A 26,272-nucleotide genomic window follows, 5' to 3' on the forward strand; every position below is an offset into this window, starting at 1 on the left:
ATAACACAATACTGTAGGAGCACTATGGGTTAAAGACTTACGGCGAGATTATGAGTTTTGCGTTAGCCTTGAAAAGCAGCGTTGAGAGGTCCCAACGCTGCTTTTTATCTAATGCTGGTATTACAAGTTTGGCAGGTAGAGGCTCACCGCTCACTTTTCTTCTGTGACTCGAGGCTACCGCAAATCCCCTTACGTCAATTGCGTATCCTATCTTTTTAATGGGATTTGGCTAATGCTGGTATTACAAGTCTTGTAGAAAGTGAGCGATAGAGCCTCTACCTCCAAGACACCTACCGCATATAAAAGTCATTAGTTAAGAGTTTTATGGGCTAACGCCGGAACATAAAGCTCTTAACTACAGTGCTACAAAGTACACTAACACCCATAAACTACCTATGAACCCCTAAACCGAGGCCCCCCCACATCGCAAACACTAAAAGCCAATTGATTGAACTTCAATCCGATTGGCTGATTAAATCAACCAATAGGAATTTTCCTACCTTAACTCCGATTGATTGAAGATAGAAGATGCCGCTTGGATGAAGACTTCTGCTGGATGGAGGACCTCTTCTGCGCTGATCGGATGTCGTCTTCTGGCCCATCGGTGCCCGGCTGGGTGAACATGGCTCAAGGTAGGGTGATCTTCAATGGGGTAGTGTTAGGTTTATTTAAGGGGGGTCGGGTGTGTTTTAGAGTAGGGGTGTGTGGGTGGTGGGTTGTTATGTTGGGAGGAGGTATTGTATTTGTTTTTTTTACAGGTAAAAGAGCTGATTACTTTGGGGCAATGCCCCGCAAAAAGCCCTTGTAAGGGCTGATAAAAGAGCTGATTACTTTGTAATTTAGTTTAGGATAGGGAATTTTATTATTTTGGGGGGCTTTTTTTATATTATTAGGGGGCTTAGATTAGGTGTAATTAGATTAAAATTCTTGTAATATTTTTTTATTTTTTGTAATTTAGTGTTTTCTTTTTTTATTTTAGATAATTGTATTTCATTTATTTAATTAATTTATTGATAGTGTAGTGTAGTGTTAGGTGTATTTGTAACTTAGGATAGAACTATTTAATAGCTATTGTACCTAGTTAAAATAAATACAAAGTTGCCTGTAAAATAAATATAAATCCTAAAATAGCTACAATGTAATTATTAAATTATATTGTAGCTATCTTAGGGTTTATTTTACAGGTAAGTATTTAGTTTTAAATAGGATTAATTGATTTAATTATGTTAAATTTATTTAGTTTAATTTAAATTATATTTAAGTTAGGGGGGGTTAGGGTTAGGTTTAGACTTAGGTTAAGGGGTTAATACCTTTAAAATAGTAGCGGCGACATTGGGGGTGGCAGATTAGGGGTTAATAAATGTAAGTAGGTGTCAGCGATTTTAGAGCAGGCAGATTAGGGGTTAATAAAATGTAACTAGTGTTTGCGAGGCAGGAGTGCGGCGGTTTAGGGGTTAATACATTTATTATAGTGGTGGCGATGTCCGGTCGGCAGATTAGGGGTTAATAAGTGTAGGTAGGTGGGGGCGACGTTGGGGGCAGCAGATTAGGGGTTTATAACTATAATAGAGGTGGCGGCGATGTTGGGGGCAGTATATTAGGGGTTCATAGGGATAATGTAGGTGGCGGCGGGCGGTGTCCGGAGCAGCAGATTAGGGGTTAATAATATAATGTAGGTGTCAGCGATAGCGGGGGCAGCAGATTAGGGGTTAATAAATGTAAGATTAGGGGTGTTTAGACTCGGGGTTCATGTTAGGGTGTTAGGTGCAGACATAACTTTTTTTTCCCATAGGAAACAATGGGGCTGCGTTAGAAGCTGGAGGCTGCTTTTTTGCAGGTGTTATTTTTTTTTCCAGCCAGCTCAGCCCCATTGTTTCCTATGGGGAAATCGTGCACGAGCACGTTTTAGCCAGCTAAAGTCTGATTTAAGCTACGCTGGTATTACAGTGAGAAGTGGAGCTAAATTTTCTCCACGCTCACTTTTCTGAGGCTAGCGCAGCCATTCAGAAAACTTGTAATACCAGCGTTGGCTTAAGTGAGCGAGCGCTGGAAAAAAAGGCTTTTTAGCCCCGCAGGTCTTTACCGACAAAACTCGTAATCTAGGCGTTAGTGTTTGCAATTGAATATGTTTATGCCATAATGTATGGATGTGCAGCTACCTGTTCCTATGTTACTTTATGTTCCCTACACTAATAACCTAAAATACTGTAACACGATACTTTGAGTACAATTAGCTTACAAATTTGTGTTTGCAAATGAGAATTTATCTATGAGTTTGATGATTTCAAATATGTGATTCAGTCTAATAGTTTAACATGTGGTCTGCCAATTAATATGCCTAGCTCCTATGATATATACAGTTTAAGGTATTCCATTCCCCAGAGAGAACAATTTTTTATTTTTTTTATTGTTGTCTTGTAGTTCGCTTTAAAACATATTTTAGACTTCTGTACACTTATGGCTAGATTTAGAGTTGGGCGGTAGCCGTGAAAACCAGCGTTAGAGGCTCCTAACGCTGGTTTTAGGCTACCTCCGGTATTTGGAGTCACTCAAAAAAGGGTCTAACGCTCACTTTTCAGCCGCGACTTTTCCATACCGCAGATCCCCTTACGTCAATTGCGTATCCTATCTTTTCAATGGGATTTTTCTAACTCCGGTATTTAGAGTCGTGTCTGAAGTGAGCGTTAGAAATCTAACGACAAAACTCCAGCCGCAGAAAAAAGTCAGTAGTTAAGAGCTTTCTGGGCTAACGCCGGTTCATAAAGCTCTTAACTACTGTGCCCTAAAGTACACTAACACCCATAAACTACCTATGTACCCTAAACCGAGGTCCCCCCACATTGCCGCAACTCAATTAAATTTTTTTAACCCCTAATCTGCCGACCGCCACCTACGTTATCCTTATGTACCCCTAATCTGCTGCCCCTAACACCGCTGACCCCTATATTATATTTATTAACCCCTAATCTGCCCCCCACAACGTCGCCGCCAGCTACCTACACTTATTAACCCCTAATCTGCCGTCCGCACGCCGCCGCCAGCTACATTATCCCTATGTACCCCTAATCCGCTGCCCTAACATCGCCGACCCCTATATTATATTTATTAACCCCTAATCTGCCCACCTCAACGTCGCCTCCACCTGCCTACACTTATTAACCCCTAATCTGCCGAGCGGACCGCACCGCTACTATAATAAAGTTATTAACCCCTAATCCGCCTCACTAACCCTATAATAAATAGTATTAACCCCTAATCTGCCCTCCCTAACATCGCCGACACCTAACTTCAATTATTAACCCCTAATCTGCCGACCGGAGCTCACCGCTATTCTAATAAATGTATTAACCCCTAAAGCTAAGTCTAACCCTAACACTAACACCCCCCTAAATTAAATATAATTTTAATCTAACGAAATTAATTAACTCTTATTAAATAAATTATTACTATTTAAAGCTAAATACTTACCTGTAAATTAAATCCTAATATAGCTACAATATAAATTATAATTACATTGTAGCTATTTTAGGATTAATATTTATTTTACAGGCAACTTTGTAATTATTTTAACCAGGTACAAAAGCTATTAAATAGTTAAGAACTATTTAATAGCTACCTAGTTAAAATAATTACAAAATTACCTGTAAAATAAATCCCAACCTAAGTTACAATTAAACCTAACACTATACTATCATTAAATTAATTAAATAAAATACCTATAATTACCTACAATTAAACCTAACACTACACTATCAATACATTAATTAAATACAATATCTACAAAAAACTACAATGAAATAAACTAACTAAAGTACAAAAATAAAAAAGAACTAAGTTACAAAAAATAAAAAAATATTTACAAACATAAGAAAAATATTACAACAATTTTAAACTAATTACACCTACTCTAAGCCCCCTAATAAAATAACAAAGACCCCCAAAATAAAAAATGCCCTACCCTATTCTAAATTACTAAAGTTCAAAGCTCTTTTACCTTACCAGCCCTGAACAGGGCCCTTTGCGGGGCATGCCCCAAGAAGTTCAGCTCTTTTGCCTGTAAAAAAAAACATACAATACCCCCCCCCCAACATTACAACCCACCACCCACATACCCCTAATCTAACCCAAACCCCCCTTAAATAAACCTAACACTAAGCCCCTGAAGATCATCCTACCTTGTCTTCACCTCACCAGGTATCACCGATCCGTCCTGGCTCCAAAATCTTCATCCAACCCAAGCGGGGGCTGGCGATCCATCAACCGGTGGCTGAAGAGGTCCAGAAGAGGCTCCAAAGTCTTCATCCTATCCGGGAAGAAGAGGCGATCTGGACCGGCAACCATCTTGATCCAAGCGGCATCTTCTATCTTCATCCGATGACGACCGGCTCCATCCTGAAGACCTCCACCGCGGACCCATCTTCTTCCGGCGACGTCCAACTGAAGAATGACGGTTCCTTTAAGGGACGTCATCCAAGATGGCTTCCCTCGAATTCCGATTGGCTGATAGGATTCTATCAGCCAATCGGAATTAAGGTAGGAATATTCTGATTGGCTGATGGAATCAGCCAATCAGAATCAAGTTCAATCCGATTGGCTGATCCAATCAGCCAATCAGATTGAGCTCGCATTCTATTGGCTGTTCCGATCAGCCAATAGAATGCGAGCTCAATCTGATTGGCTGATTGGATCAGCCAATCGGATTGAACTTGATTCTGATTGGCTGATTCCATCAGCCAATCAGAATATTCCTACCTTAATTCCGATTGGCTGATAGAATCCTATCAGCCAATCGGAATTCGAGGGACGACATCTTGGATGACGTCCCTTAAAGGAACCGTCATTCTTCAGTTGGACGTCGCCGGAAGAAGATGGGTCCGCAGTGGAGGTCTTCAGGATGGAGCCGGTCGTCATCGGATGAAGATAGAAGATGCCGCTTGGATCAAGATGGTTGCCTTCCGGATCGCCTCTTCTTCCCGGATAGGATGAAGACTTTGGAGCCTCTTCTGGACCTCTTCAGCCACCGGATGATGGATCGCCAGCCCCCACTTGGGTTGGATGAAGATTTTGGAGCCAGGACGGATCGGTGATACCTGGTGAGGTGAAGACAAGGTAGGATGATCTTCAGGGGCTTAGTGTTAGGTTTATTTAAGGGGGGTTTGGGTTAGATTAGGGGTATGTGGGTGGTGTGTTGTAATGTTGGGGGGGTATTGTATGTTTTTTTTACAGGCAAAAGAGCTGAACTTCTTGGGGCATGCCCCGCAAAGGGCCCTGTTCAGGGCTGGTAAGGTAAAAGAGCTTTGAACTTTAGTAATTTAGAATAGGGTAGGGCATTTTTTATTTTTGGGGTCTTTGTTATTTTATTAGGGGGCTTAGAGTAGGTGTAATTAGTTTTAAATTGTTGTAATATTTTTCTTATGTTTGTAAATATTTTTTTATTTTTTGTAACTTAGTTCTTTTTTATTTTTTGTACTTTAGTTAGTTTATTTAATTGTAGTTATTTGTAGATATTGTATTTAATTAATGTATTGATAGTGTAGTGTTAGGTTTAATTGTAGGTAATTATAGGTATTTTATTTAATTAATTTAATGATAGTATAGTGTTAGGTTTAATTGTAACTTAGGTTAGGATTTATTTTACAGGTAATTTTGTTATTATTTTAACTAGGTAACTATTAAATAGTTATTAACTATTTAATAGCTATTGTACCTGGTTAAAATAATTACAAAGTTACCTGTAAAATAAATATTAATCCTAAAATAGCTATAATATAATTATAATTTATATAGTAGCTATATTAGGATTTATTTTACAGGTAAGTATTTAGCTTTAAATAGTAATAATTTATTTAATAAGAGATGATTAATTTCGTAAGATTAAAATTATATTTATCTTAGGGGGGTGTTAGTGTTAGGGTTAGACTTAGCTTTAGGGGTTAATACATTTATTATAATAGCGGTGAGCTCCAGTCGGCAGATTAGGGGTTAATAATTGAAGTTAGGTGTCGGCGATGTTAGGGAGGGCAGATTAGGGGTTAATACTATTTATTATAGGGTTAGTGAGGCGGATTAGGGGTTAATAACTTTATTATAGTAGCGCTCAGGTCCGGTCGGCAGATTAGGGGTTAATAAGTGTAGGCAGGTGGAGGCGACGTTGTGGGGGGCAGATTAGGGGTTAATAAATATAATATAGGGGTCGGCGGTGTTAGGGGCAGCAGATTAGGGGTACATAAGGATAATGTAAGTAGCGGCGGTTACGGAGCGGCAGATTAGGGGTTAATAATAATATGCAGGGGTCAGCAATAGCGGGGGCGGCAGATTAGGGGTTAATAAGTGTAAGGTTAGGGGTGTTTAGACTCGGGGTACATGTTAGAGTGTTAGGTGCAGACGTAGGAAGTGTTTCCCCATGGCAAACAATGGGGCTGCGTTAGGAGCTGAACGCGGCTTTTTTGCAGGTGTTAGGTTTTTTTTCAGCTCAAACAGCCCCATTGTTTCCTATGGGGGAATCGTGCACGAGCACGTTTTTGAGGCTGGCCGCTTGCGTAAGCAACTCTGGTATCGAGATTTGAAGCTGTGTTAAATATGCTCTACGCTCCTTTTTTGGAGCCTAACGCAGCCTTTATGTGGACTCTCAATACCAGAGTTATTTTTATGGTGCGGCCAGAAAAAAGCCAGCGTTAGCTTTTCGGGTCGTTACCGACAAAACTCCAAATCTAACAAGAGATGATAGTCGCACCACCAAGTTCAGTGAATAATTTTCTTTATTGAGCCAAGATCAAAAAAATCAGCAACGTTTCGGACACAAGTCCTTAATCTTGCATAACAAACAGACACTGATTCACTTCTTATATACCCAAAATAAGTCACACCTGCACAGCTAATTGTAACACCTGAGAAATCAGGTATAACATTAACAGCCAAATGCTGCCACCATGTGGTCAACTACAAACATCACACTTATCTAAATACTTTTAATTTAACTATTACTTATCCAGCAATGAATTAATACATAGTCTAAAATATATCTATGTACAGTGCAGACTCTCAAGCAGTATATTATTTTCACTTATTCCTTTATACTACATATTAGCAAAGATAGATGTAAACATTTTATTTAATAAAGATTTTCATATAGATTTCTACAGAAAAATTGACCAATCTAATTCTTTATTCATGCCCCCTGGAGATAATGTCCCTAATTCATAAATCCAATATGCTTCACGTTTTTGTAATAATTTAATTCTATCACCCCCTCTTCTAGGATGTTGTACTTGTTCCAAAATCTGGAACCTTAATTGGCTTAGATTATGCCCTGCAGACAAAAAATGATGGGCAACTGGGGCATCCTTTTTCTTGGTTCTAATACTACTTTTGTGTTGGACTATACGTTCTTTGACGCACTGGGAGGTCTCGCCCACATAACCCAGCCCACATGGGCATTTAATCAAATATATCACAAAATCAGTATTACAGGTATAATGTCCCTTAATGAAATATTTTTTGCCAGTACTTGGATGACTGAATGTTGGCCCTTTAATAATACTATTACAATTTGAGCACCCTAAACAGGGAAAACTACCCAGATTTTTCTTACCAAAATAAGTTTGAACTGGTCTCTTAGATGGACCAATATCTGCCCGTACCAGAACATCTTTTATGTTTTTTCCTCGTTTAAAAGCTGGCATAGGGGGAATCTTAAATTCCTGAATATTAGGATTACAAGTGCTCAAAATGTGCCAATGCCTACGAATAATCTTCATAACCTGTTGGTTCCAAGGGGCAAATTGACTTACAAAAACTAGTCTAGGGTTTTTTTTTTTTTTTTGTTTTTTTTTTAAGATCATCCATCACAGGTTTTTTATTTTCCAATAACAACTCTCTAGGGGTGTTTAATGCATTCCTAAATTCAGTCTCAATTAATTCACATGGATATCCCCTTTGAAGGAAGCGATCTCCCATTTCTTTAAGCCTGTCCTTAACCACTGTTTCATCAGACACAATACGCCTTACACGTAGAAACTGGCTCCTGGGTAAAGATCTTACCAGTGAAGGGGGGTGTGCACTTTTATAGTGCAGGAGAGTGTTGCAATCTGTGTCTTTCCTATGAAGGTCCACAGTTAGACCTGATTTACACTTTGACACAACTGTGTCCAGAAATACAACACTCTCCTCACTAAAGACTAACTTAAATCTAATGTGACTAGTTGCTGCGTTTAAGTCATTCACAAAATTTACCAGGGTTCCAATGTCGCCCCCCCCACACCCCAAACACATCATCAATATAGCGCCACCAGGTGGCGCCATATGATAAAAAAAAAGGATTATTATAAACAAAATGTTCCTCAAACATATTCATAAAAATATTTGCGTATGTGGGAGCGACATTGGAACCCATGGCGGTCCCTTGGAGCTGAAGATAATAATTGTCCTCAAAAAGAAAATAGTTACACCTTAAAATAATATTAAGTAACTGCAAAATAAATTCTGCCTGTGAAGTAGTATATCTATCAGATTCACTCAGAACTTTCTCCACTGCTCCAATCCCTGCCTCATGTGTGATAGCTGTATACAGCGATGTCACATCCAGACTAAAAAGAATGCATTTATTATCCCCTAGATATAAATCACGCAATTTAGCTAGAAAATCTCGTGTGTCTTGGATGTATGAACTAGAATTAACAAAAGGTCTAAGAACCTTATCCAAATATATTGATACCTTGGACAATACTGAGCCCATGCCTGCCACAATTGGGCGGCCAGGAGGTGCTTGCAGATTTTTATGCACTTTTGGCAGAGTGTACATCACTGGAGTGATGTCCTCAGATTCTAGTAAAAACCTTCTCACATCCTTATCAATAATGCCATTATTAAATGCAAACCGAACACATGCCTCAATCTCCTTCTTTATCTCAAAGATAGGGTTGTGGGTCAATAGTTTATATACAGTAATATCAGATAATTGTGTTTTAATTTCTTGGACATAATATTTTTTGTCCAATAAAACAATTGACCCACCCTTATCCGCACTTTTCACCACCAATTGTTTGTTCTTATTCAAATTATCTAAAGCACATTTATCCTTAGATGTAAAATTCTTATTGTACTTTAAATAATTAGCATGTGACCCAGTTTTTTTATCCAAAGCTGCAATATCATTTTGTACCAATTGTATATACGTTTGTACCCCAGGATTTACCTGCACAGGTGTAAATACACTTTTATTAGAAAGACCTAGTATGTTCAAATTCAATGCTCTATCAGTTACAGTGTGAACATCTCTCTTCCCACCACTAGCAACATCAGGCATTTCAGAAAAAAAGCTTTTAAGTTTTAATGTTCTAAAGAACCGATTTAAGTCCTTTTGTAGCTCAAAGCTGTCCCCTTTGTTTTGTGGGCAGTAAGAGAGGCCCTTATCGAGTAAACCCTGTTCAGTAGATGTAAGTGTAACATTACTTAAATTAATAGTTACATTTTGTTTCTGCGGGTTTTCACTTTCTGACTGCCTGAAGCTCCCGGTTGACGCTTCGTACTTCCTTTGGCGACTCCACTTGTGCTTCCTGCCTCCACGTCGCTTGTGTGTTGTTCCGTGCCTGATTCCCCCGACCCGGACTCAGAAGTTGTGCCCTCCGAGCTGTTGGAACTCTGTCTTGTCCCGGACTTGCGTTGTCTGCGGCGCCGGAAACCGGAAGTGTCACCTCCAAATCTGTTCCTCGGATCACTCAGCCAGCGGTAAACAGTTCCGGCAGTGTAATCACTCTCATCCCGGGCAAACTTCTGTTTCTTCCGTTCCTGGATCTCTCTCTTTAAAGTATCCATCTGTGTGTTAAGGGAAGAAATCAATGACTCCATCTCTGTACCGGGTAAGTTTGCAGCCAATTCCTTCTTCATCTCTTCTATCTGTGTACTCTGTTTATCGATCTCTTTTTGCAAACACTCCACAGTTAACACCATCAAATCAAAACTGCATTTATTCAGAATCATCTCAAATTGCTGGATTTGCTGGACTTACTTATTAATTACTTCTATTTCACTATTGAGCCTCGTTCCATAGTCACGTGCTGAAGTGCTGCCGGCAGCCAAGGTGGCACGGCTTCCATATATATATATATATATATTATTTATTATAATATATATATATATACACGGAGGTCTGATAGGTAAGCCAGATAGTCCTAGGTTTAATCTAGTTAAGTTGTCAGTTAGCTTTATTTATTATATTACCTATAAGCACTTATATTATACAGAGGTCCATACTTTCCTACACTGAATATACATTTAAGCCTTCCTCCTAAGTAGGCCTAGTAGATCCCAAGAGGGGAAACTATATTCCAGGTGAGGTTATTAGCTTTCTATCAAATGTGTCTCATATAACATTTCATTAAGCTTTATCCATATACCATATGTCACAGGTTCAGATCTGGAAAAGCGCACTTTCAGCATTCACAAAGGACTGTGAGAATAGTTGAAATAATAGGCAGCCTTCTAGGGATTACAAATTAGGATATGAGCCTACCTAGGTTTTTGCTTTCAACAAAGAATACAAAGTGAACAAAGCAAATTTGATAATAAAAGTAAATTGGAAAGTTGTTCAAATTTGCATGCCCTATCTGAATCACAAAAGTTTAATTTTGACTAGACTGTCCCTTTAAAGTACAAGAAAAGCAGACAAAATAAATAATGAAGGTGCATAGCAAAGTTTGTTTATTTTTAATATCAATAATTTAACATTTTATAGGGATTTTTTATTTTAGTTTTTTTGAGCGTTAAATCCATGTACAGTATATGTCTTAGATGTTTTATTATTCTTGCGGGTATGTCTGATGAATACTTAAAGTACTTGTATTGCCTTCTTATCATTTTATAGGAACTGAAAATTCATTTATGACCCAAGACATGAAGTTTAACCCCACAGAAATCCCCTGGCATCCAGATACCACTATACAGCGACCTAAGGTTGTACGTGAAGTGCTGAACACAGAAAATCAAGCTGCCTTTGAGATGAATGCAAAGATCCCTCGATATCTTCACTTCATCAGCAACAAGACCAATAAGTGGGGTCACCCTCGCTCCTACAGGATCCAGATGGTTAGCTTTTCTGGGGACTTTTTACCATTGGAGAGTCCAGTAGAACAATCAATGGGATGGGCCAGGTGAGGATCCTGTGCTCAGTAACACACAGTAATGCTGCACAGTAGCTTCACCATGAAGATGATCTACATATAATAGTAATTGTTTTAATAGTAAAAATGTGTATAAATCTTAAGATCTGAAAGCTAATGATAAATGTTATAACGTAAACATAATATAACTATATTGTAGTCCTATAAAACTGTTGTACTGTATGGTTTTTCTAGCAACAGGAGTATTTGGGATTACAGGTTTTATTGTGTTACTTATGAGTCTGGAAGTCTGGGAGGAATGGGTTATTTTGCTTTCTATGTCCCCCATGCTAATCTACTATAAGGGAGGCAGTCTGAATTAATATTGGTGATAACAGCTTAATAAATTTGATTTCAGATTTTTCAATTTACCCATTAATCTTAATTCACAAGTTGATAGTTTTAATAATTTTGAGTCATTTTATAATTAACATCCAGACACTTTACTACTATCAAACACTCTGATTGCTGTTTTTTTAGTGATTGACAAATTGGCAGCATTTACATTTTTTGAGTAATAATGTAATAATGTAATAATCTACTTCCTATAAATGTACAGAGGTACAGGGGCAGATTTAGGTGAGGTTTCAGGGTACCCTCTGTACATTTTTAGTTCTGCTTTTTCTGGGGGGCCATAAAAACTAACGCAGAGGGCAGCATGTGCCCATGGACTGCCAAGTGGCCAACTATGATTTCAAGTATGATATAAACCTTAAAGGAACTGTATTAAATATACTATAAATTGTTCTAGGTTTATTCTTGCTATTTTGCTTACTGAAACCATAAACCATAATGAACATTTCAGTACGTAAGTACTGGACGCTGTGTATCGAGAGAGGAAGAAAAGATAAGCAGATCTTCTTATCCATTCAAATACTGTAGGTGGTGATTACAAAGAGCAAACTCAACTATTTCAGATACAAAAATAAAGCTAAATAGCCATTTCCCATATACAGTACTATGCAGTATATGGGAAAAAGAGCAAAGATGTGACACTCAAACAAGCCAAGATGGTTTTCCACAATATATTAGTTTCTCCAAAGGGTATTATTACATATAGGCCAATGCCTATAAAATATTTAACAAAATATATCTTACTGGAAATTGTTATTTCAATGGTAAATTCAGCATACATTTTAAATACCCTGGATATACCATTTACATCATAATATTGTTAAATATTGCTAATCAGAGAAGTTTAAGAACACATTTTAAATAAATACGTAAAAAGAAAATGATGTTGTCATACTTTATACTTTATAACTGTTCTGTCATAGATCAGCAAGTTAAGTAGTTCTTCTCTACTGTAAGTTTCTAGATTTTATTGAAAATGGTATGACTTGAAGACTGGATGAGATACGTTAGGTCATTCTGATATCTGTCTTTTTTTTTTTGCTTGTAATTTCATTCAAGGTACAAGTTAGCAGTAACCAGACGCAAAGAAGACGAAAAAGAGAGTAGTTCCATCTTCAACCAAAATGACCCTTGGTCTCCAAGTGTGAAGTTCTCCGATTTCGTAAATAATGAGACAATCAAGAATGAGGTGAAACTTTGATTGTTATAGGCTATATTGAAATACTATTACATAAAGTTTAGATTTTAGAGATTCAAACAAACAGAACACAATATACACAGTACTGCTCTATTGTAGGTGTCAGTGGTGTTTAAATATATAAGGCCTGATGATCAAACAAAAGCTTTACAGCTTAGAGATAAATCACACTTAGAGGCCAATTTATCAAATGCCGGGCGGACATGATTTTCTGTAGCGAATCTTGTCCGTCTGGCATCTCTAAATGCCGATAGCATACGCTGTTGGCATTTAATATTGCACAAGCATTTCTAGTAAAATTCTTATGCAATGCCGCCCCCTGCACATTGGCGGCCAATCATCCGTTAGCAGGGGGTGGACGAGTTAAGGAGCAGCGGTCTCATGACTGGTTGCATCTGATTGGTTGTTGTCATGTTCAGTTTAGGAGAAGGCTTAATAAATTATTTCTTTTTTCTCTTCCATATCTCCCCATTCTCATCAATGTTTTCCCCCATGTTTCCATAGGCACATCTTTTTCATAAGCACATCTGTCCCAAAATAGCCGGGTCTAGATTTTATTCCAACTGCAAAATATGACAAATTGCATTAACCAATCAGAAGAGATAGACAATTTCTTACATTTAGTGCTCCAATTGTAAATTACTGAGAAAATAAAATAGAATGTAATCTGAGGTGCTTTGAGCTGTGTGGGTTGTATTCTAATAATAGAATAATAAGAGTAGGGAGAGAAGTAAGAGAACTTTTATTAGTCCAACTCCCAAACTGACGTAGAATATAACGAAAACAATCAGATGCAGCTGTTCTACCAGTAACTAATACAATAATGTAGCCAGTTTTCTTTGTGTGTTTTGAAGCCTTGGGGTTGAGATAGTTATTATCCTCATTGGATTGAGTAATTTTGTATCTTTTTTTATTTTTAGAAATGTGACCTAACTGATGTTGCGTCACCAGTGCATGGTCTTTTGGCTGTTTTAATACATTACTTTTCATTTACATGCTGTGGAAGTAAAATATTTCTGATTTCCTTGAGATCACTGGTTGAGTTGATTTATTAATTGTCCATGGCTGGTTATAAATGGATTTTGAGTCATAGTAAGCTTCATTGCATTCTGTGATTGAGCCTTAAGTACTCAAAAGAGCTTATGAAAGAGTAGCTGTGATGTCCTAAAATCTATAACGTAGGATTAAGTGAGGTAGGGTTTTGCATGTCCTATAGTATCACTGTTTTTTATGAATGGAATTCCTAAATATATTTTCTCTGACTTTAGGATCTAGTAGCATGGGTTACTGCTGGTTTTCTTCATATTCCACACTCAGAAGACCTTCCTAACACAGCTACACCTGGAAATGGTGTTGGCTTTTTTCTCAGACCTTACAACTACTTTGATTTGGATCCTTCTATCTACTCATCAGATGGAGTATACTTCAGAAGTGACCAGGACTACACCTCATGTGAGGTCAATCAAATTGCCTGCTTGTCCAAGACTGCTTCTTGTTCACCCAATATCCCACCTTTCACATACAATGGTTTCAAGTATGTTGTGAATTTGTAAGGTAACAGGTACTTCCAGAAGCAGAAGGACTTAGCAAGGTTCATTTGCAGACATATATTTTATAATCTATATTATTTGTATCTACTGTTTATACTGGATAATGAAAACTGTTAAGAACTGAATTTCTATCAAACCCTATCAAATTATAGTTATAAACTGTTTATATTACATTGGAAGAGCTTGACACCAAGATCCCACTGGAGTATAATTTATCAGCATTTCCTTCATAGGTAGAAATGTATAATATTTGAACTAGATCTGTTTGCGCATGATTCAGTTAATTCTCATTTACATCTGCTTCACATTGAGATAAGGATTGTATTTTCAGAAAAAAGGTGACAGGTACAAAACAAGTTTTGGAAAAGATATGTATTCCCTTGAGGTAGCACAGGGGCATGAAGAAAGTAACAGGCCTGGGGAGGTAAACTGCAGAATATAAAGAAATAATGCTATCAAAGAGGTGATATAGAACAGACCTTTTACACACTGCAATACAATATTAATACATCTTATTAGTGTGTCATGGGTCAGATAGTGCATGCAATTTGTTGAAAATCATACCAAGTAGGCTCAGGAGCAGGAATGCACCCTGTCATTGGCTGACCAGATGTGTTTATCTAGCTCCCAGTAGTTCATTGCTGCTCTAGAGCTGATTTTAACTATGTGTTTAACCTCTTTGCATGGTTAAAGACATAGGGGTTGATCAAATTCTATTGTTTGAAAACTTTTGTCATGTAAATAGCCTTTTCTGATGTCCCCCCAATCTCAAACAGAAATTTTCCGTTTATTGGCAGCACCTTTTTCAATAAAGATTTGGTAAAAAATTTTTTTACCTATACTTAACATCTGCTTGGCAGATCACAATGCAAAGTGTCAATATGTAACTATACCCCTATACTAATAATGCCTCTTAAAGACATACACACATATCTCTATGATTTTGTATTCACAACAGATTAAGGGCTAGATTACAAGTGGAGCACTAGCTAATGCTCCCGCTCAAGTGTTAACTGTGCTAGAAGTAAGCTTTTTGCGCATGTCAGGTTGTGCTCTTATTATAAGTTGAAAGTAAACTGTTTTCACTCAAGGGCTAACCGAATGCGAACAAAAATCCAAACTTAGAATATTGCGCTCGCAATAACGTATTCCCCAATAGAAGTTAAAGGAGCAAAAAAAGTGGAAAAGAGGCTACCACCAGTCAACTGCGCTAACCCAACATGAAAATATGAATATTTCACATTCCAATGTTATGCACATAGCAGAATATGTTCTATTTATTCATCAAAACATATTTCTACATGTATCTGATGGTATTTTTGTACATACAATATACAGTATACCTATATCTATTTTTTTTTTATATATATATATATATATATATATACAAATACATTTTTATATAGGTATAGATATATGCATGTATATATACACAATATATATATATATATATATATATATATATATATATATATATATATATATATATAAAAGAATATCTATTTATAAATACTTAGAACATATTCTGCTATGTGCAGAACAGGAATGTGAAATGTTTACAGTAAATACATAGTTAAAACCATTATTAAGTATCAATAGTGCATAAATATGCTTTTACATATTTTCATCTACTTAACTGCGAAGAGCTCCAGTGCACTTCTATATATGTCTATATATGTGTACATATGTATTTATGTGTTTATATGTCTATATATGTCTGCAAATATATAAATAAATATGTACACACACACACACATATATATATATATATATATATATATATATATATATAAACATAAATATATACATATTTAGACATGTATATGTATGTATCTCATTGTTAAAGCCATTTGCCTTTTTTTTCTTCAAAAACCTGAGACTATAACTTTTTTTGTGAAATACTTTTTTAAATGTTTTTTATTAGATAATGTTATTATGAGTGTAACTGTATTTTCTAATGTATTTTTGATATGTTTTGTGACGCTTTTAGTTTTACGAAACAGTTAACCAGAGCTCTGAGGTCGTGCTAATACGACGCGCATTAACTTCATTGTGCTCAAGTAATCGCATTTACTTTCAAATTGTAATACGAGTAAACAGCCGCAATAAATCCCTTATCGTTTGTGCGTAACTGTTAAAGCGTCACTCGTAGTCTGGCCCTAAATATCCACGTCACCACTTTAGTGTCACTTCACACTTTTAAAAAAGATCAACCAATAAACTGGGCCTACAGCCAGTGACGTCATCAAAATGTTGTGTGTCATTAATGTTTTATATTTGATTTTTTGGATTATGAAATTGGGAGATTAAAGATGCAGATAATGATTTCCTGTTGTTTTGGGGAGATAACGATTCCTGGAGGTATTAATTTCAGAAGAAAAAGCTTTAAACTTCAGTTCCTTTATTATCTCTATATTTTCATGTAGAACAAATTACAATTTACTATACAATAAAAATCACAGATCTTTAAATAATTACTTTTTCCCAAAATGTACAAAGGTACAGTACAACTCTAATCAGTTTACAGCAGCCATTTTCTTGTAGGAGCAGTGCTTGTTAACTTTTGGTTGCAGGATTGTATGAGTGAACCTACAGTAAAACAGCAGCTTTATAAATGGGGGCCTCAGTCCCTATAGTCTATGATCATCTATGCACATGTCAGTGCAGTAGCGGACCTACTCAACAGAAGGCCCTGGTGCAAGACTTTTTGGGGGCCCCCAAAGGTAACTCAATAAAAATCAAAAGTAATAAAATACATTCTGTTCAGTATAATGACTTGAGGATAGATAGATCTGCTACTTGCGCTATTAAAAGGCTTCCCTGCATTAGGATTGTACACATTCTGCATACCGATACCCCTATGTATAGACAGGCTGTTATGGGCCCCCTCCAGCTCTTGGGCCCTGGTGCCACTGCACCTGTTGCACCAATGGTAGTTCCGCCCCTGTCTTAAAGGGACATCAGTTTGCTTGGAACAACTACAATATCATGTCATTGTTTTACCTTTTTTTGCCATCACTCTTTTTTTAAAGCCATTCTCTTATTGTAATCCCTTGGTTGGTCAAGCCCACATCTTCATACTGGGCGCCAACGCCTCGGACCTTCAGTATTCTTGCTCTCTGAGGCCTTGTCAATACTGTGAGGTCCATCAATGAATTTTAAAAATTAATAAATTATTAGCATGACTGCTGTTTATCTCACTATGCACGGTTCTGGATGTGAAGGAGATATACATTACAATATAATGCTAAATGAAAAGCCCTAAAGATTTTGTAAGATATCTATCTATACTGGTGGATATTTCAATCACCAGACCCTAAGACTAAAGTTATCCACATTAGCAGATTAGCTACATTGGTGGACTTCAGGTTGGCTTGCATCATACAGAATGGAAGATTTCCATTTTTGTAGTAGTATTCATAAACAAAAACATACAGACCACACTATATATATATATATATATATATATATATATATATATATATATATCTCAATTATTGGTGTGATCTGCACAAACAAAATCATATAACTATCAGGGTGCATATAAAGTCATCATAATAAACTGGAAATTAATTTTGGCTGAGATCCAGAGACTGAGATCTGTATATGTTATATTTAAACCTTTTCCTGCACCCTGGTAGTTATATGATTTTGTTTGAGCGAGTGCAGATATCCCACCATTAGTTTATATATATATTTTTATATATATATATATATATATATATATATATATATATAATATATATATAGATATAGATATAGATAGATAGATAGATAGATATATGCACTATTAATGCAGTCGTGTATAAAATCTGCAAAAGTGTAAACCTCTATCTTTGTATAATGTTTACTAACCCAAAGTGCTTGACAAAGACGTAAATGAAGGCTGCGACATCACTGTTCTGTAAACGTTCACCACTTCTGTGACAGGGTGCAAATATGAAAATACAGAGCTTCACCAACAAGCACCAGTATTGAGTTAAAATAAGAGAATGGCTCTGAAGAGATCTGCAGGCAATATAATAGCATGATGAATAGTAACCATTCTGTAGGACGCCACTTCTAGTGACTTTACACAAAGGAATGGCTGGGATCCGCTGAAAAGTATAAGTTCTTCTGCTGCAATACTAGACACCCCATTGAGGGAGTATTTGACTAACTTTTTTGGGACATACTTGTCAGCATCCACTATATTTGGTGTGCCTTTAGCAATTGCTTTTGCCAATTGTATATCTGTCCTTATGCATCAAATTTGAACATATTTATTCTGCTTAATATAAGTGAGTTCAATACTTGTATAAAACGTTTTATCTAGATGTTTTTGTGAATGGTGCTATTTTATTATTTTGTATTGTTTAGTATTAGATGTGCACAACTTTATATAACTTTTTAATACATCAGTTTTATAATACTAATAAATTGGTAATTTTTGAATATTTGGGCTACTCACTTTATTGACCTTACATAAGTACTGTCCTGAAATCTGAAGACTGCAGTAATATTTTTTTGTTCTAAACGATTAATATTTTTTGTTCTAAACGATTTATATACAACATTTTTCATAATATTATCCACTCCTGCATTTTTTGCGCCTATATAATATTTCTCTGTATGTGTATTTCTGTTCTTAAAGGGGCAGTCAACACCAGAATTGTTGTTGTTTTAAAAGATAGATAATCCCTTAATTACCCATTCCCCAGTTTTGCATAACCGACACAGTTATAATAATACACATTTTACCTCTGTAATTACCTTGTATCTAAGCCTCTGCAGACTGCCCCTTATTTCAGTTATTTTGACAGACTTGCATTTTAGCCAATCAGTGCTCATTCCTCGGTAAATTCATGTGCATTAGCTCAATGTTATCTATTTTAAACACATGAACTATCTCCCTCTAGTGGCGAGAAACTGTCAAAATGCATTTAGATTAGAGGCAGCCTTCAAGGTCTAAGAAATTAGCATATGAAACTCCTTGCTTTAGCTTTCAACTAAGAATACCAAGTGAACAAAGCAAAATTGGTGAGAAAAGTAAATTGGAAAGCTGTTTAAAATTACATGCCCTATCGGAATCATGGAATTTTTTTTTGGAATTGACTGTCCCTTTAAAGGTCTCTTTTTTGGAGATAGGGGTCAATTATATTAGGCAGTGAGTTAGGGGTAAGCACTTATAATTTTTTTATTTTTTTTTAGACTTCCTACATTACACTGGCTGCCAGTACCTATGATGTGGGGACCAGTGGGAAGAGGGGAGGGTAGAGAGTTGTTGTAATCACTACACTACAGCAGATATTACCCTTAACCGCTAACTGATTCACCCCTTCACTGTTGTGAATTTTAGAAGTGTGGTGCACAGCTGCAATTATCAGCCTTTTAATTACCAAGAACCAATGGCAAAGCCATGCATGTCTGCTATTTCTAAATAAAGGGGATCCCAGAGAAAGTTTTACAACCAATTGTCAGTATGACTACAGTAGTTGTGTGTAAATAATTTCAGTGTGAAACCCAAAGTTTGAGCAAAAGTCAACAATTTTTGTATATAATTGTATTTGGTGGCAAAAAAGCAGCATCAAATATAGCAAAATCAATACACCTATATATTTCTGGGGGATTCATTTTGAGAACTTTGGCAGTTCTACTTATCCAGTGTCCCTTTAAATGAGATTCCAAGTGCTGTCAAATGCTGCAGTTCAACCTGTCTCTGGCTACTCCTGGTATACCACAGAAAATAATGGAAGAGTTTGCATGAGGGAAAACTAAGATCATGGATTAAACAGAAACCAAATTTAAGCATTTGATAGAAAATTAGATTTTAAATGTTTGCAATTAACAGGCTTAGTATGTCCTAAAATAATGATTAAATGTACATGATTGAACTAAATTAGCATAGTAACATCAAAAAGTGCTGTGAGCTGTAATTGGTATAATTTTAAAATAAATGCAGCATTAAATACATTTCAAGAAATCCCCTGTTTGCATAAACAGGATCTAGTTTGGTTGAAATTAGATATTTGTCTGATTGATGGGCTGTTGTGATAGCTGAAGATCTCAAACTATGAACAGATGTGAGTCTACAAAGAACGTCATTGAAAATCTTACAAATACACAGGGCCCAGAATCCCAATTAATGTCAGATGTTTCAAAACTTAAAACTAAATAAAAGAAATCTACAAAGTGGAATGTATTGGCAGAGCTCATGATAAAAATGGGCATAAGGGATTAAATGTCCTATCATCCTGAGTAACTGACTATAACTAACAAATACAGAATTACTTAACTAATTTAACTGTAACTAGATAAATAGGAAGTAAGCACAATCAAACAAGAGGTGTATATAAGACCCGTGGGTCACATTTATTGACGAACAACTAGAAGGACCAGCAGTAAATTAACTAAACAGGTACAAATTTAGGAGTAGAGCATGCCGAATGTTCTGTAAATACAAATCAACACTCTCATCCATTGGAGGAGTTGCGTGAGCACGCACACTTGTGGACCTTATCACGTGTTCTGCCCAATGCGCCACATCTGTGGAGGCTCTAACCACAAGGCTGAATCCTTGGCATGGGGACTGAGCACCCGGAGCTTGCTATTGCAGGGAATAGCTCGACAGGGTCATCCATCGGCCTGCTCCATTACCGAACAGCGCAATTCATCTGCGCTGATTGCGCTGTATCCAACTATAGTCTCGCTGAACTCATATGGGAACAAGGAAAACTCATGACCCCTAGAAGCCTGTTAGTGCTTGAACCTCAAGGAACCTATGTAAAGAGGAAGAAAGGTCCAGAAGCGGCTTTCCCTTGTTATAATTTGGTATGCATGCTTTAAAACATCAGGTATGATGTTGTATCGATCAGGTAGTGTAAGGGTTACGCCCGCTTCACAGTGACAGACCAAACTCCCCGTTTAAAGGGACAGTCTACACCAGAATTTTTATTGTTTTAAAAGATAGATAATCCCTTTATTACCCATTTCCCAGTTTTGCATAACTAACACATTTATAATAATATACTTTTAACCTCTGTGATTATCTTGTATCTAAGCCTCTGCAAACTGCCCTTTTTTTCAGTTCTTTTGACAGACTTGCAGTCTAGCCAATCAGTGCCTGCTCCTAGATAACTTCTCGTGCACGAGCACAGTGTTATCTAAATGAAATACGTGAAATAACACCCTCTAGTGGTGAAAAGCTGTTAAAATGCAATCTGAAAGAGGTGGGCTTCAAGGTCTAAGAAATTAGCATATGAACCTCCTAGGTTAAGCTTTCAACTAAGAATACCAAGAGAACAAAGCAAAATTGGTTCTAAAAGTAAATTGGAAAATTGTTTAAAATTACATGCTCTATCTGAATCATGAAAGTTTATTTTGGCCTAGACTGTCCCTTTAACGCACCGCAAACAACCGCAAACAGTCCATTTGCACAACCGCAAACTCCCCATTTGCACAAGGTTGGATACCAAGCTCGCCATGTCCCGTTCCTTGTCCTCACTGATGGCATTGAAGGTCTCTTCCTCCACCCAGCCACGTACAACACCAAGGGTCCCCGAAAGGTGACAACAAGCCCCCTGGGACGCCTGCTGTGTTTGGTCTTCCACCTCCTCAAAGCCACCTTCCTCCTCTGACTCCTCTTCTTCAGACTCCTCTCTCTGCGTTGCCTCTCTCTGCGTTATTATAAGGTGTGTTAAGTAGTACTATTCCTATCAGTTTAATCCCTGTTACGTCCCCTATCAGGGGACGTGTATATGGCATCGATTTTAGGAACCGGGAGATGGAAAAATATGCTTGGTCGGACCTCCTACTTCAAATTTGGGGCACTGCGTGTGCAATCTAATGTGCCACCAGATAGGAGTGGTGTGTTAAGTAGTACTATTCCTATCAGTTTAATCCCTGTTATGTGCCTTTTTTTTTGGTTTGGTTTTTGAAGCCACAGTGCAGCACCAGAGGCCAGAAAAATTAGGCATGTACACATGCCTGAAAAATTAAGTATTGTTGCATTGATGTTTGTTTCCCAGGCAGAAAGTGCCCTAAAACATTGCGGCTTGAACCCTAGTTGGTGGCGGATAAGTCACGCAACTCATCAGGCATTCAGAGATAAAATACAACAGTGTGTGGACCATTTTTAGCCCAAGGCAGCTCATCTCATCAGGCCTTTTTTAGTCGAATGTATCGCCCACTGTCAGTCCCTTCAGGATCCATCCCTCATTCATCTTAATAAAGGTGAGGCAATCTAGACTTTTTTGACGTAGGCGACTTCTCTTCTCAGTGACAATACCTCCTGCTGCACTGAAGGTCCTTTCTGACAGGACACTTGAAGCGGGGCAGGCCAGAAGTTCTATCGCAAATTGGGATAGCTCAGGCCACAGGTCAAGCCTGCACACCCAGTAGTCAAGGGGTTCATCGCTCCTCAGAGTGTCGGTATCTGCAGTTGAGGTGAGGTAGTCTGCTACCTGTTGGTCGAGTCGTTCTCTGAGGGTGGACCCCGAAGGGCTGTGGCGATGCGTAGGACTTAAAAAGTTCTGCATGTCCTCCATCAACAACATGTCTGTAAAGCGTCCTGTCCTTGCCGGCATGGTCGTAGGAGGAGGAGGATTACTTTCACCTCTTCCCCTGTTAGATTCCCGTTGTGCTGTGACATCACCCTTATACGCTGTGTAAAGCATACTTTTTAATTTATTTTTGAACTGCTGCATCCTTTCCGACTTGCGGTAATTCAGTAACATTTCAGGCTCTTTATGCTTATACCGGGGGTCTAGTAGTGTGGACACCCAGTACAGGTAGTTCTCCTTCAGCCTTTTTATACGAGGGTCCCTCAACAGGCACGACAGCATGAAAGACCCCATTTGCACAAGGTTGGATGCCGAGCTACTCATGTCCCGTTCCTCATCCGCAGTGATCTCACTGAAGGTATGTTCTTCCCCCCAGCCACGTACAACACCACGGGTACCTGATAGGTGACAACGAGCACCCTGGGATGCCTGTTGTGGTTGGTCTTCCTCCTCCTCCTCCTCAAAGCCACATTCCTCCTCTGACTCCTCTTCCTCACAATCCTCTTCCAGCATTGCCGCAGGTCCAGCAAGCAATGCTGATAAGGCTGTTTCTGGTGGTGATGGTGACCACAACTCTTCCTCTTCATGCTTATCTACGGCCTGATCCAGCACTCTTCGCAGGGCATGCTCCAGGAAGAAAACAAATGGCATGATGTCGCTGATGGTGCCTTCGGTGCGACTGACTAGGTTTGTCACCTCCTCAAAAGGACGCATGAGCCTACAGGCATTGCCCATGAGCATCCAGTAACGTAGCAAAAAAATTCCCAGATCCGCAGAGGCTGTCCTAGCACCCCTGGTCATACAAATAGTCGTTAACGGCTTTTTCTTGTTGGATCAGGCGGTCGAACATTAGGAGTGTTGAATTCCAACATGTCGGGCTGTCGCAAATCAAGCGCCTCACTGGCATGTTGTTTCGCCGCTGGATATCTGAAAAGTGCGCCATGGCCGTGTAGGAACGCCTGAAATGGCCACACACCTTCCTGGCCTGCTTCAGGACATCCTGTAAGCCTGGGTAATTATGCACAAAGCGTTGTATGATCAGATTACACACATGTGCCATGCACGGTACATGTGTCAACTTGACCAAATTCAATGCCGCCACCAAATTTCTTACATTGTCACTAACCACTTTGCCGATCTCCAGTTGGTGCTGAGTCAGCCACTGATCCACCTGTGCGTTCAGGGCGGACAGAAGTGCTGGTCCGGTGTGACTCTCTGCTTTCAGGCACGTCAACCCCAAGACGGTGTGACACTGCCGTATCCGGGATGTGGAATAGTACCTGGGGAGCTGGGGGGGTGCCGTTGATGTGGAGCAAGACGCAGCAGCAGAAGAGGACTCAGCTGAGGAGGTTATGGAAGAGGATGGAGTAGGAGGAGTAGAGGAAGTGGCAGCAGGCCTGCCTGCAAGTTGTGGCGGTGTCACCAACTCCTCTGCAGAGCCACGCATTCCATGCTTGGCAGACGTCAGCAGGTTTACCCAATGGGCAGTGTAGGTGATATACCTGCCCTGACCATGCTTTGCAGACCAGGTATCAGTGGTCAGATGGACCCTTGCCCCAACACTGTGTGCCAGACATGCCATTACTTCCTTTTGCACAATCGAGTACAGGTTGGGGATTGCCTTTTGTGCAAAGAAATTTCGGCCGGGTACCTTCCACTGCGGTGTCCCAATAGCTAAAAATTTTTTGAACGCCTCAGACTCCACCAGCTTGTATGGTAAAAGCTGGTGGGCTAAGAGTTCAGTCAAGCCAGCTGTCAGATTGCTGGGCAAGGGGGTGACTTTGTGACATTGGCTTCTTACACTCAAACATGTCCTTGACAGACACCTGACTGTGGGCAGATGAGCAGGAACTGCTCAAGGCGAGACACGGAGTGGAGGATGGTTGAGAGGGGGCAAGGAGGACAGCAGTGGTTGACGTGGCTGAAGATGCTGGACCAGGAGGAGGATGGCGGCTTTGAGTTTGTGTGCTGCTTCTACTCATGTGTTGATCCCATAGGCATTTGTGATGTGCGATCATGTGCCTTCGCAAAGCAGTTGTACCTAGGTGGGTGTTGGACTTCCCATGACTCAGTTTCTTTTGGCACAGGTTGCAAATGGCATCGCTGTTGTTAGAGGCAGACACACAAAACAAATGCCACACTGCTGAGCTCTGCAATGACGGCATTCTGGTGGTGGCAACAGCATGCATTGATTGGCGTGTTGTCTGGCTGACCCCGGGTGCCGATGCATGCTGTCAGACTGTGCCACTAGCTCCTTGCGATGACCTCCCCCTCCTTCCAACTCGTCTCCTCCTCCTCTCTGTCTCCCCATCTGAACTTTCCCCCTCTTCTTCTTCTCTTCTAGCGGGCACCCACGTGACATCCACGGACACATCGTCATCATCAACCACTTCACTTGTATCTGACAACTCAACAAATGAAGCAGCAGCGGGTACAACATCATCATCATCACACCGTACATCCATTTGGGTAATGCTGCCTGACTGAGACATATCCCTGTTATCTACATCCTCTGGCAATAATGGTTGCGCATCACTATCACTCATTTCTTCCAACTGATGTGTAAATAACTCCTCTGACAGATCAAGTGAAGTGGCTGTGGTGCTAGTGCTGGTGGTGGCGGCAGGCGGGCGAGTGGTAACTTGAGAGGTGCCCGAAGCTAAGCTGGAGGAGGATGGTGCGTCAAGGTTCCGAGCGGAAGCTGTAGAAGATTGGGTGTCCTGTGTTAGCCAGTCAACTATGTCCTCACTCAGAACTGTTCGAGTTCGGGGTACGTGGCCTCTGAACACTGGGCATTATTCTAGGGCCAAAGGGAATCACAGCACCACGAACACGACGGCCCCTGCGGGGTGGCCTGCCTCTGCCTGTCCTTTTTTTTTCGATTAGTGGTACTATGCGTGCATGCTACTGTGACAACAGATATTAGTGGCACTGTGCACTGGCAGAAGTTGGCAGAGTAGACGCAGTAGGCCTGACACACACGCTTGCAGACATCTAACTGCTATTCAATCTATTACAGTCAAAATTTTATTTATTTTTTTAAATGTACACTACTGTTACACCAGATATGAGTTGCACTGGGGTGACACTGTGCCCTGGCAGGCACTGAAACGCACACGTGTGAAGGAAACTGACTGCTATTATTTAACACAGTCAAAAAAGTGTTGTTTTTTTTAAATGTACACTACTGTTACACCAGATATGAGTTGCACTGGGGTGACACTGTGCCCTGGCAGGCAGGCACTGAAATGCACACGTGTGAAGGAAACTGACTGCTATTATTTAACACAGTCAAAAAAGTGTTTTTTTTTTTTTAAATCTACACTACTGTTACACCAGATATGAGTTGCACTGGGGTGACACTGTGCCCTGGCAGGCACTGAAACGCACACGTATGAAGGAAACTGACTGCTATTATTTAACACAGTCAAAAAAGTGTTGTTTTTTTTAAATGTACACTACTGTTACACCAGA

The 26,272-nt window shown here is 39.0% G+C and overlaps 1 protein-coding gene across 1 annotated transcript in view; it reads left to right on the forward strand.

The window, feature by feature from the left end:
• Positions 1 to 15,574, forward strand: part of LOC128641681 (membrane primary amine oxidase) — a 48,250-nt gene extending 32,676 nt beyond the window's left edge. The window contains exons 2-4 of the mRNA XM_053694216.1: positions 10,862 to 11,147; positions 12,570 to 12,699; positions 13,977 to 15,574. Of these exons, the coding sequence (XP_053550191.1) occupies positions 10,862 to 11,147; positions 12,570 to 12,699; positions 13,977 to 14,261 (701 nt within the window). The 3' untranslated portion in view covers positions 14,262 to 15,574. The remainder of the gene's footprint in view (positions 1 to 10,861; positions 11,148 to 12,569; positions 12,700 to 13,976) is intronic.
• Positions 15,575 to 26,272: the final 10,698 nt, after the last annotated feature.

This window comes from Bombina bombina, chromosome 1 (assembly GCF_027579735.1).
Source record: "Bombina bombina isolate aBomBom1 chromosome 1, aBomBom1.pri, whole genome shotgun sequence".
In the NCBI taxonomy this organism is placed as follows: domain Eukaryota; kingdom Metazoa; phylum Chordata; class Amphibia; order Anura; family Bombinatoridae; genus Bombina; species Bombina bombina.